The 13,870-nt window shown below is 43.7% G+C and overlaps 1 protein-coding gene across 1 annotated transcript in view; it reads right to left on the reverse strand.

The window, feature by feature from the left end:
• Positions 1–13,870, reverse strand: part of tagapb (T cell activation RhoGTPase activating protein b) — a 101,858-nt gene that overhangs the window by 39,769 nt on the left and 48,219 nt on the right. Inside the window, exon 4 of the mRNA XM_028820328.2 lies at positions 3,401–3,550. Within this exon, the coding sequence (XP_028676161.2) occupies positions 3,401–3,550 (150 nt within the window). The remainder of the gene's footprint in view (positions 1–3,400; positions 3,551–13,870) is intronic.

The raw sequence follows: 13,870 nt of genomic DNA on the forward strand, positions 1-13,870 counted from the left end.
TACTGATTTCGAATGGCGAGAGCAGACTTTCTCGTTGCTGTTTAGCGATCTCCTCTGTCAGGTGGAGGTGCAGGTGTACGTCTGTTAAACGGTTCAGTATTTGTCCTCAGGCTGGTTACCTTGTCATTGTGTGTGTGAGCCAATGTGGCACAGCCCCAAAATGAAACTTCACATTGGCATCCTGTTTGTGCACAGCCGTTAAGCATCAAGTTTACAAGTCCAATTAGTGCAGGCAAAACGTAACATGCATTTGAACTGTAGTCGTCTAAGGCCTGAGATGGCTGGCTGATTCTTTCTTCTCCATTTCTATTTATTCATTTTTTTCATGTTAACCAAATTTTATTATAGTGGAATCAGAAAGAATTCAGAGCCCTTTACTTTCTGCACAGCTTATTGGGTTGTAGATTTAATTTTAAATACCATTTTTGCCTCTCAATCTACACTAAACAACCCATCTTTACAGAGTGAAGACGCCTCTTCAGAAGGGTTTGCAGATTGAGTTAAAATCAAAAACTGAAATCTCTCACTCATAGAAGCATCCACGTTGTTGAAGCCCCTTGTCCACCTACGCGCTGACAGTGACACAAATCTGGCAGGTAGCACAGATCAGGTAGCGACCTCCCCATTCAACATGTCTGCTACAGATTTGAGATGCCATGTAGGCCTCAAAAAAGTATGGAGGAGATCATTTAAGACACCTGCACGCCGAATTTTCTGGGAAAAATTTGTCGAACGTGGTCACCGGCGAACGTCACAAATTTGCGTCGAGAAACACTTTTGCTAAATTTCACTGGTCCATACAAGTTATGATGTGGCTGACTCTGTCAGGCATGGCACACTTGAAGGATAAAGGCAAAAGGGTAGAGATAGAAAATGGCAGCCTGGTTAGAAACACGATAGGCCCCTTCTGAAAACCGGCATTCTTCAACGAGTGAGGTGACGAAGTACTTTCTGCCAGTTTCTTCTTTTTCTTTTGATCACGTTCTTCCTGAGCCCCACCTTTTCTCCTTGTCTGTTTTGCTTCGTCCATATTTTGTAACAGACGCTGAATGGCTGAAATGAACGACAATGATGCGAGGTCAAAAGAGGACGAGGTCATGAGTGGGTGTTAAAAGAACTTTACCTAATTCAATACCAAATAACTACCCATATAGGCGGTTAGGCGACCTAAAGCAAAGTAAGTATGAAACAATTATTTTCAACTCGATAATCAAACTGCTTATTTACAATGGAATAAATAATAACCGAGGTTATAATGGAAACCTTTCATGATTGAAATGTTCCATTAACTTAACGATAAACTAGAAATGTTCTGTCCTAATATGAAAAATTCCTATCTTGTGCTTTATAACTTTATTTCATCATACTAATAATCGCAGCTGAAAATTCCTAATTATCGCTCACACCGACGACATAATCTAAACTAATTATTAGTACCAAAGAATTTAAATACTAGATATGAGATAAAATAAATTGCAATAATGCATATGCTAATCGGAATGTAGCGGTATTGAAACAGAAATCGTCAAAAGGCAGTTTGGACCAAATTTTTTGCTGCAACGTTGTGTACTGACAACTAAAACAACTTGATGATGTAATACGGTATATTATATAGGACTATAGAAATTGCAGTACTGGACATATAATGTTTATTAGTTTAGTAGTTTAGAAGATTAATTTTAATGTCAAACAGTAACCAGTACATAAAATTTATTTCATGAAACGGCAGGCCCATGACCAGACCAGAGTCCGCGGCCCACCGGGCATTGCCCAAATGCCCTAATGGCCAGTCCGCCCCTGCCATTCAGGGTTATGGTGGGCAAGTAACTCTCCACTTCATAACAAATAAGGGTTATTTTGGTAAATATAGCGTGTTTAGCGCTTTGAGTACTGAGAAAAGCGCTATATAAATATAATGAATTATTATTATTATTATTAAAATATATATATATTGCGAGTGAGGGAAGAATGGAGCGGGAGGTTGACAGACGGATCGGTGCGGCATCCGCAGTAATGCGGGCTCTGCAACGGTCAGTCATGGTAAAGAGAGAGCTGAGCCAAAAGGCGAGGCTGCCGATTTACCACTCGATCAACGGTCCTACCCTCACCTATGGCCACGAGCTTTGGGTAGTGACTGAAAGAGCAAGATCGCGGATACAAGCGGCCGAAATGAGTTTTTTCCGCAGGGTGGCTGAATTTTCCCTTAGAGATAGGGTGAGGAGTTCAGGTATTCGGGAGAGACTTGGAGTAGAGTCGCTGCTCCTCCACATTGAGAGGAGTCAGTTGAGGTGGTTCGGGCATCTGGTTAGGATGCCCCCTGGACGCCTCCCTTGGGGGGTGTTCTGGGCATGCCCCACTGGGAGAAGGCCACGGGGCAGACCCAGGACATGCTGGAGGGATTATATCCCCCGGCTGGCCTTGGAATGCCTCGGGGTCCTCCCAGAGGAGCTGTAGGAGGTGGCCGGGTAGAGCAGGTCTGGGCTTCCCTGCTCGGCCTGGACACAGACAGGTGGACACGTTTAAATTACCCAGCACATGTTTATTACAATTTTCCATATTTACACAAGTGCACACACAACCCCAAAGTCCAGGCCAACAACACAATGCCTCTCTCTTCAGGCCGCCTCCTTGCCTTGTCTTCTCGACCTCCCGACTCAAGCCCCCGAATGGAGGGAGGCGGCCCCTTTTATACACACCCGGATGTACTCCAGGTGCCTCCTGAAAATCTTCCGCTGGATCTCCCAAGTGTGGCAGAAGTGCCAGCTGCGCACCCGGAAGCACTCCGGGTGTCCCCGATCCTCTTCCTCCCAGCACTTCCGGGTGTGGCAGAAGTGCTGAGGTCCAGGGCTCCATAGGCATTGGGGCACCCCCTGGCAGTGACCATGGGCCCCTACAGGGTTGAGCTTCAAAGCTCTGTACCCGTAGTCCCCATAGCCACCAGGGCAGTGGCCCCCACATGGTCTAGGGGAGGCATAAGCCCTCCTCCGGTCCTCTGGGGCATCCCGGTCAGATAGCCCCCCCAGCCACCTGTGACAATATATATATATATATATATATATATATATATATATATATATATATATATATATATATTTCAAATATGGTGGCTCTGTGGCTAAGGATCTGCACTGCTACCTGAAAGGTTGCTGGTTCAAGTCTTGCTCCTGCCAGAGGGGATCCTACTCCATTTGGCGCTCAAGCAAGCCCCTTAACCTGAAACAAAAATGCTTCAGGGTGCTCCTCAATGACTACTTCTTCACTCTGACCCCCAAAAGTCATACGCAAAGGCAATTTCCTCTCGGGGGTTAATAGAGCATATCAAATCAAAAGTAAAAGGAGGGCATAACGTTTTCAGGGTTTCCCGTGAAAAATATCATTTTATAGGAATTATCCAACATACCTGAAAGAAACAATGCAGACAGTGATTGGCCAGGCAATGACCAATGAAGTCCTTGGGTTGATGAAGATGCCACAGATCTCATCGTCGCACAAATCGATCCACAAGTCACACAGATTTATTTTGTGCTTCACTCTGAAACTCATGTTGGATCTGGGAAGAAGAACAAGACAAGGAGACGAGTTAACCAATTCATTGTTAATATATTTGATGAAATGTAATTTGTGTTGTATTATGGTTTGCTACTTCTGTTAACTAGCATGCTTTAGGGATGGTGTATGGTTTCTGACTGAATTGATCTGTGAAGGGGGAGTTCCCCAAAAGTATCACAGTGTTACGAATATTCTCATCTCCATCCTAGGGTAAATCATGAGTGTTGGAACCAAAGTGGCACTTTACAACTACAACAACAGCAACATTTATTCCTATAGCACATTTTCATGCAAATGAGGTAGGTCAAAGTGCTTTACAAGATGAAGAAAGAAAAGTTTATAAAAAATTAAAATATAAAAATAAGTAAGGTCCGATGGCCAGGACAACAGAAAAAACAACAAAACAAAAAACTCCAGAGGAAAAAAACAAAATCTGCAGGGGCTCCGAGGCCACAAGATCACCCAGCTCCCAACTTTAAACTCTTCTGTGACAGATTTAGGGTCTCCATGACTCCTTGAACCCTCAGACCACACATCAGACACCAGGTAAAAGTCCAAATATTATATTTATTATGACAAAACGTGCACAAAGCACCGTCTTCTTCACAATATTCAAATAAACACAATAAACAATCAATAAATCAATAATCCTCCTCACTCCCAGATGCGTTGCCACCCTTCCACCCACCTCAGCGTCTGGGATTTCCCATCATCCTTTTATATTCCCTGACCCCGAAGTGGTTCCAACTCTACAGTCCATGTGATTCCTTATCACTTCCGGGTCAGATAAAAAGTCCTTTTCTTCATCCCGAAAGCACATCATTTCCTTTGTTGCCTTGCCTACGATGTACTTCCGGGTTATAGGGTACAAACAACTCTCTGGGCCTCCCTGCAGCGTCATCTGTTGGCCCCTGTGGTATCCAGCAGGGCTGTAAAGGAAAACTTCATCGTCCATGATACCCTGCTGGTATTTGGGGCACTTCCAAGCTGCAGAGAGAGCTCCATCTGGTGGCCTGGGGGTGTTGGCCAGGATGACAGGCCAGCTATATCCCATACCTTCATAATCGATGTCCTCCCCGGCCTACTCCCATGGCAGCCTAGAAAGAGTAAATTCAATTCATCTTAAACCAATTAATAATTATATATTTTATTCATGGTGGCACAGTGGTAGCACTGCTGTCTCGCAGTAAGAAGAGACCTGGGTTCACACTTCAAGTCCTTCCTGCATGGAGTTGGATTGTTCTCCCTGTGTCTGCTCCGATCTCCTCCCACAGTCCAAAGACATACAAATTTAGGTGGACTGGCGATACTAAATTGCCCCTAGAGTATGGGTAGTTGTGTGTGTTTGCCCTGCAATGGACTGGTACACTTCTCCAGGGTTTGTTCAGGCCTTGCATGCTATGCCACCTGTGATGGGCTCCAGCACCAACACCGTGACCCTGTTCAGGACTAAGTGGGTTTGAAAATGACTGTCTGACATTTTGGTTATATAACATCTTTTCCACCCTTTCACAGAAATTCAAAAGGGCACAACATAAATAAAAGCACGGAAGAAGATTGAATAGATAAGAGTGGATACACACGACTATCAGACAAATGCACGAAACACAAAGTTATAAAAACAAAATAAGAAACAATAAGGAGAGTACAACAATTTGTACTTGACTAGTTGATATCATTTTCATGGCGAAATGCAATAATGCACGTGTAGGATTGGATAATATGGAGAAAGTGGAGAATTGGAGAGACCGATCTCGGACAGCAAAAGTTTTTCAAAAGTGTTTTGCCTTCTGAAAATTGCTGCTAATTTTGATGGACAGCTGCAAGTGGAACATAAATATCACATAAATTTATTATTATTATTATTATTATTATAACTGTATCACGAAAGGATTTTGAAAAACAAGAAATGAACTTTTATTGAATTTAGGAGGTTTACTCACTTAATGTCGCTAACACACTGCATTAGTTACTGTCCTGCTCCACTGACAGACTGAGAAGTTCATTCCTCCCCCAAACTATGCGACTCTTCAATTCCACCAGAGGGGATAAACGTTGAATATTATTCAAGTTATTGTCTGTTTTTTTACCTGCATTTTTATTACTCTTTAATTTAATATTTTTTGCTGCTGGAATATGTGAATTTCCCCCTGGGATTAATAAAGTATCTATCTATCTATCTATCTATCTATCTATCTATCTATCTATCTATCTATCTATCTATCTATCTATCTATCTATCTATCTATCTATCTATCTATCTATCTATCTATCTATCTATCTAGTTCAGCTGAGCTAAAAATGACGCTGATAATTTTCGTTTATATCCCGTATCTAATTCTTTTCATTTCAGTGTCCAACAATAGTCCAACTCCTTTAATCTTTCCTCATAACTCATCCCCTGTAGCCCTGAATAAGCCCAGTTGCTCTTCTCTGGACCTTTTCTTGTTCTGCTATGTCCTTTTTGTAGCCTGGAGACCAAAACTGCACCCAGGACTCCAGATGAGGCCTCACCAGTGCGTTATAAAGCTTGAGCAGAACCTCCTGTGACTTGTACTCCACACATCAAGGCGCTATATAACCTGACACTCTGTTAGCCTTCTTAATGGCTTCTGAACACTGATAATGTCGACTATGAATCCTGAATTCTTCTCTTAAGGGTTACTTTGTGTGCAATGTGTCTCATTCCCATTGATGCACTATGTAACCTGACATTCTGTTAGCTTAAGGAGAAACTGTTAGATTATCTGCCAGTCCACCCAGCTCAGTATCATCTGCAAACTTAACCAGATCTTTACCTAAAGGATACTACATCCACGGGCTGCTTGAGTAAAGGTTTCTGTCGCCTGGTTGGTTCAATAGGATTTTCGAACTAGATGATTGGATAAAGTTACACACTGGATTGGCGGAACTGGATCTAATTACTAACTGAATGAGTAAAGCTTTACATAATCTGATTGGCTTAATGGGGCCTAATAAGAGGATGACTGAGTAAGGCTTCATACAAGGGTGGCTGTTTGATTTGGACCCAATTACTACAGTTTCAAGTAGTCCGAGTTGTTTGGCAGGATTTTAAAATCTTGTAGCGGCGCTACTGGGGAGTGAAAACTTCAACTCCCAGCAGTCCCTGCAGTGGCTCTGATTGGTCGTCTGCTGAGGGTGCAGGGGCTGCTGGGGACAAGGAGGGCGGCACCAGATTATACAGAGTTAAGGAGTTTTGTGTTCTTTTGTGTCTGGAGTTACCTGTCTGTTTGCCTTCCCGTTCAATGCCAGTGGATTCTTGTTTTTGTCCAGGATCGCCTCCTGTTTCGGTGTATGGACTGTCTGGTGTCTTCGTGAGAACTGCATTAGGATTGGTTGTCGACCTGCAAAGAAAGGGGCGCTCCTGATCCCATTTCAGGCAATGACTGATCTTTACATTTACATACAGCGAGCTGATCTCTGGACTATTTACCTCCACCATCTCATTACATCCGTTGCCATTTTTTATGGACTTCATCGTGTGTGGTTTTTTTTAGTTGTGTGTTACTGTTGAATTTGTGTTTATTGTAGAATCGCCGGAAGAGAACTGGGATGGGATCATTGTACTTTGCATAGTTATGTTTCGTTTATTATTGTTTAATACATTCTTCGATTTCTGTTTTATTACCGCTTGCTTTTTGTCTCTGTGAGGGAATGTGTGTGAGTCGGGCCAACGCTGGGTGCATTCCTGGGGTCCCCACCGAAAAAATAAGTAAATCACCGTCAAAGGCGGTCTGAATCTTACCTGGGAGTTTTAGTCCGCTACAATCTGATGATTGAAAAAAAACATCTGACTTTGTGCTTGTGCCATAGAAATCTGCAGTTTCCTGCCTGAATGACTATCCGCCTACAGAGTCAACCTTTGTGGTGATGAAGCATCTGGAGAAACTGCTCAAGATCCACGTTAACCACAACATTCTTGCTACCCTGGATCCGCTACAGTTTCAGTTACAGTTTGCATGCCAGCATAGCAGACCTGTGGATGATGACATCTCCCTCTCCCTGCACACTACTCTGGGATCTTAGGAAAGGAGGAACACCTACAGTATGTCAGGATGCTGGTCATGGACTATTGCTCTGCCTTCGAAACCACTGGGGCCTCCTGCCTGGTGTTCACGTTCAGAGACCTTAGTCTGAGTATCTCCATCGGCAAGCTGGGTGTTTGACTTTCTGATGTCAGTGAGGATTGGCAAAAATATCTCCATCATGCTGTTCATCAACATTGGTGTTCTGCAAGGCTGCTGCCTCATCCCACTGCTATACACTACAATCTATTCACCTATGACTGTGTAGCAAAGCTTGAGGGAAACGGCATCAACAAGTTCATGGATGACACCTCTGTCACTGGCCTCATCAGTGACAATGGTGAGGCTGCCTACAGGAGGGAGGATAAAAGCTCTGACTGTATGTTTCCATGACAACAACCTCTCCCTGAATGTCAACAGAACAAAGGAGGACATTGCTGACCTCAGAAGAACCAAATGCAGTCACTCTCTACTCAACATCGTCAGCTCCCCTGTACCAGACAGACAGCAGCTTCAGGTTCCTTAGGTGTCCAGGTCCCCGACTGCCTTTTGTGGTCAGCCAAGACCACCTGAATACTCAAAAAGGTCCAGCAAAGTCTCTATTTTTTTACTTTCTTGTATATGAAGTTTAGAGAGAGTATAGTAATCATGAAAAAATCTGACCTCGAGGTTTTGACGAATCTTGACGCTTTAGACATACCTGAGTCAAAAAATGCTATTATTTATAAATGATGTCTCTGTGTGTCTGTATGTGTAAACACAATAACACTGAAATGCAACGAAATAGATGGGGTTGTTATACCAAAATAATTGTAGATCTGTATTAACTTTTGGGCCAAATCCATCCAACGGAAGAAGTGCTTTACCGGAACACATGCTCGATTCTTATTTTATTCATGCAGCTGCAGAGTCTGCTTTATTCAACTTTACTTTTATAATAATTGTTCAATATATTACTAACTAGCTGTCCCCCGCGGCTCCGTCCACGTAGTAGTAAAACAGGACAAAAATCAATAAACAAAACAGGTATCGCTAGCTAAGTGGATGCAGGGTACAGTCCAAAATGCAAAGGTACAGCAATTCAAACGGAGGCTGGCGCGTGAATGAGGAGGGCCAGCAATACCTTTTCCAGCATGATGGAGCACCGGGCTCATAAGGCAAAAGTGATAACTAAGTGGCTCAGGGAACAAAACATCGAAATTTTGGGTCCATGGCATGGAAATTCCCCAGACCTTAATCCCATTGAGAACTTGTGGTCAATCCTCAAGAGGCAGGTGGGCAAACAAAAACCCACCAATTCTGACAAACTCCAAGCATTGATTAATTATGCAAGAATGGGCAGCTGCCATCAGTCAGGATTGGGCCCAGAAGTTGATGGACAGACAGCCTGCCAGGGCGAATTGCAGAGGTCTTGAAAAATGAAGAAGGGCCAACACTGGAAATCTGGAATCTGTGCATAAACTTCACGTCATTGTCAATCAAAGCTTTTGAAACTTCTGAACTGCTTGTAATTCTACTTCATTATCCCACAGAAACATCTGACACAAAGATCTAAAAACATTGAAGCAGCAAACTTGGTGAAAACCAACACTTGGGTCACTCTCAAAACTTTTGGCCCCGACTGTAGTAAAGCTCTATAAACAGTTTTAAATTGCGTCCTGTTTGATTATTATTTTGTATTTTGTTGAACGTTTAATGTTTTTCCTGAGGAGTCTGGGATTAGTTAACAAGTACAACAACCTAATTTCAGATATATTATTAATATTTTAAGGGATCTCAGGAAGCCCCATTCAATGAAGTCATTGAAAGTCAAGTCAAGTCAAGTTGGGGAGCATGCACTGGTACAGTTCGTTGCCGCACCCACTACACAACGACACAACTTGGGATCCTGGTTTGCAACACCCCCAAGCAGACACACGGTCCAGTCCCACCCTCCGGAAATGACCTTCTATCTACCACAGCCAGGTGTTACGTGGGCGACCCCTTGGTCTGGTCCAGCCACTCGGGTCCCCAACAATTAGGATCTTACGAGCCGGATCACCCTTGGGGAAACGCGCCACATGGCCATAGTGCCGTAACTGATGCTCCCTCACAATGCAGGTAATGTGCCTCATTCGGAACTCCATGGTACCCAAGGATTTTCCTGACAGACACAGTACCAGAGGAGTCCAGTCGTCGTCTCAGGTCACTGGATAGCGTCCATGACTCAACCATATAGCAAGACAGGAAGCACCAGGACTCTAAAGACTTGGACCTTTGTCCTTTTGCATTGATATAATTGCATTGAAAGGATGCTACATTAATTATTGTATTATCTACTTGTATTATTTGTCTTCGTCTTCTTGTTATTATTATTATTAAAGTGTGCTTGAGTGTAGCTATCATAACCTGCGTGTCTTTTTCCTACTTTTGCCCACGCCTGTATATACAAATAGCATAAACAGCAAGGATCATTGGTCCCTAAAGCCTCCTTCACACTTCCATGTTTACCTGTGTTCTTTCTTGCAGTTGTGTCTCCTCCCAGATCTGAACCAGGGCATCACTGAGCTCCTGGACAGTCTGAGGTGCAACCTGGTAGTGTCAGAATGACTGAAACAATGTCCCACCCAGAGGTGTTCTATTGGATTGAGATCAGGCGAGTGAGCGTGGGGGCCAGTCAATGGTATCGATTCCTTCATCCTCTCGCAACATGAGGCCGGGCATTGTCGTGCACCAGGAGGAACCGAGGAGCCACTGCACCAATATAGGGTCTGACAATGGGTCCAGGGATTTCACCCTGATAACTAATAGCAGTCAAGGTGCCGTTGTCTAACCTGTAGAGGTCTGTGTGCCCCTCCATGGATAAGCCTTCCCAAACCATCACTGACCCACCACCAAACCAGTCATGCTGAATGATGTTACAGGTAGCATAACATTCTCCATGGCTTCTCCAGACCTTTTCACGTCTGTCACATGTGCCCAGGGTGAAGCTCTCATCTGTGAAAAGCACAGGGCGCCTACCAGTGGTGGACCTACCAATTCTGGTGTTCTATGGCAAATGCCCACTAGAGGACATCGGGCCCTCAGGCCACCCTCATGAAGTCGGTTTCTGATTGTTTGCTCAGAGACATTCACACCAGTGGCCCGCCTGCTGGAGGTCATTTTGTAGGCTCATCCTGTTCCTAATCACCCAAAGGAGCAGATACCGGTGGGTCCTGCTGATGGGTTAAGGACCTTCTACGAGGGGCCCTGTCCAGCTCTCCTAGAGGAACTGTCTGTCTCCTGAAATCTCCTCCATGCCCTTAAGACTGTGCTGGGAGACACAGCAAACCTTCTGGCAGTGATATGTGGCATTGATGTGCCATCCTGGAGAAGATAGATAGATAGATAGATAGATAGATAGATAGATAGATAGATAGATAGATAGATAGATAGATAGATAGATAGATAGATAGATAGATAGATAGATAGATAGATAGATAGATAGATAGATAGATAGATACTTTATTAATCCCAAGGGGAAATTCACAAAAAAAAAAAGGCGTGTAAAAATCCATGCCCACGTTGTAAAAGTAAGTGTGTCCAGGGAACAAATCCACATAAAATAAAGTGATAGGAGTGATCAATAAATAAAAATAGAAAAATAAAAGTAGAAAAGTACACACACATACAGTCATACACGGAGCTGCTGAAAAGGCTGCCACTCTCGGCGGCGCCAGAACTAACTAGTTGGACTACCTGTGCCACCTCTGAAGGGTCCAGGTATGGCCTCATGCTACCAGTAGTGACACTGACCATAGCCAAATGCAAAAACAAGTGAAGAAACAGATGAGGAGGGAAAAATGTCAGTGGCCTCCCTCCACCTCTTAAACCATTCATTCCTGTTTTGGGGGTCGTCTCATTGTTGCCCCTCTAGGGCTGAAACTGATGAACAAGCCCCTCTGCTACTTAACTGACCAGATCAATAGCCCAGAAGTGTCATTGACTTGATGCTATACTCGGATTACACAGGGTTCCTTTCATTTTTTTTGAGCAGTATATAATCCACACCACACCGGTGAAGTCAATTCTTTTTACGCCAATCATTCACATCACCATAGAAGAGTGCTTGCCCTTGCTACTTTAACCTTCTTTCCTAGATTTTCTTTGAGAGTTCCCCAACTTTAACCCTAACCCCTAATTCTCTCCTTCCTGATCTTGCCAAGCTTTTGGTACTCCACACGTCCATCTCAACATCCTCCAGTTTCCTTTCACGCAGCCTTTAAACCCACGCAGGGTTTCTGATCGACACGACGACGCAGGGCTGACCGCTCGCTGTGTTACACGTTTTACCCTCCACTCTCGCACCGATGCCTCGGACACATAACACCCCCCGATACCTTTCTCCAATTTCTCTTTATTTTTCTTCACAATTAATCTTAGACACTGAACGGGGTTTCCCCCAGGACTCCAATCCTTTATCTGTGTGTAATTTTGATCTTTTGACAATATGTTCTAAGAAACAAAAGCTTAAGTACAATGACAGGAATGATAGATAAGTTGGTCCAATCCATCGATCGAGTTATGACTGTCCGTTGAGCCCCTATTTGAATTTATGACTAAGACAAATCCTTGGGTAATTTTCTGAGCTAAATTTAGAACATGTCTACATATTTTTAAAACATGCAGTGCAGCTTTTCACCCCAATTTCCTGAAAAATCACTTTTACTGATATAAATAGAGCTGCTTTCAGTTGCCCCTGGAGCTAAATGACAATGGGGCTTTTCCCTTGAATTTCTGGGAACTGTGATTGTCTCAATGATGAGAGCCGGCAAAGCAACGGCAGTACAAGTTATGCTCATTGTTTTCAAAGTGCTTTGTGTCGCCTGGGGTTTTTTTCTATCATTCACTTGTAATGGCCGTTAACAAACCAAACATAATAATAATAAGGTGTAGGATTTGTACTTTCCTCTACAGAATGACTTTCACACCAGCGCTTCACGGTAGCCTCACATGACTAATGCCATGTTGTTGTTGGATGGCCCACACATGTGCATGTAGGAGGAGTGTAAAATGTCAAGGCTGCAGCTTCATTATGGGAACAAGTTATACTTGTCCACACATCTGTTCATTTTATCTACCTGGTGTTTTTGACTGCATAACAAATTCTCCATTGACCATTGATTGTAAGCCAGGAACAAACTCTGGATGGGATGACATGGAAAATCCTCCGCATTCACTCCCACTTTGGGTGGAGTGGCAGCTCTGAGGCTTAGGATCTGACACTTCCAGTTCAAATCCCATAAACACCAGAAGTGACTCTACTCTGTTGGGCCCCTGAGCAAGACCCTCAACCTGCAATTGCTCCATCCTGGGTACGATATTAATCTGCATTCAGCCCTGCAAGGTGGTCCTCCAACTTAAAGGGAAAAAGTTATGGCATTTCAGCTACTGTAAACCCTCCCACTGTTTAGTGTGGTGCTGAGGCTGCACTCGGACCCCAATCTGGGTGGTTTGCCATGTGGTGGGGTGTGGCAGCGTGTTCCCAAACCTCCTCACCCACACTTTGATCAATTAGGCCAAGATTAGGATGTTGGAGGAAACAGGAAAACGGTGGATTCAGAAAGTATTTGGGCCTCTGTCACTTTCTGCACACATTGACCTCATTTAAAAATCGATTACTTTACCGGTCAATCTCTCCACACTCAATTGTCCGTAATGATGAAGTGAACATGTATTTTTCAGAAAGGTTTGCAAATGTATTCAAAATTAAAAACTGATGTCTCTCATAAATGTCCATTGTTCAGACCCTTTGCTCTAGCACCCCATATTCTGCTCTGGCGCCTCCTGTTTGCTTTACTTATCCGTGAGATGTTTCTAGAACTTGATTAGGGTCCACCAACGTGAAATGATTAGACATCATGTGTAACCGTATATAGAAGGTCCCACAATTCACACTGCATGTCAAGAAGTCCAAGTAGCTCTTTGTAGACCTTCTTGATCAAAATGTGGTATGGCATCGATCAGGGCAAGGGAATCAAACCATTTGTAACGTTTTGAGTGTCCATAGGAGCACAGTGACCTCAGTAATTGAAAAAATGGAAGAAGTTTGGAACCACCGGGACTCTTCCTAAAGTTGGCCGTCCAGGTAAACCAAGTAACTGGTCACGAAGGGTCAGACAGATAAGCGGGAACCTCAAGAGTCACACTAACAGAGCTTCAGATTCCTCTGCTGAGGTAGGAGAACCTGTCAGAATGATGACCATCTCAACAGCAATTCATCCATCAGGTGTTTCATGGTAGAGTGGCTAGATAGAA

This window comes from Erpetoichthys calabaricus, chromosome 15, assembly GCF_900747795.2.
Source record: "Erpetoichthys calabaricus chromosome 15, fErpCal1.3, whole genome shotgun sequence".
NCBI classification, from domain to species: domain Eukaryota; kingdom Metazoa; phylum Chordata; class Cladistia; order Polypteriformes; family Polypteridae; genus Erpetoichthys; species Erpetoichthys calabaricus.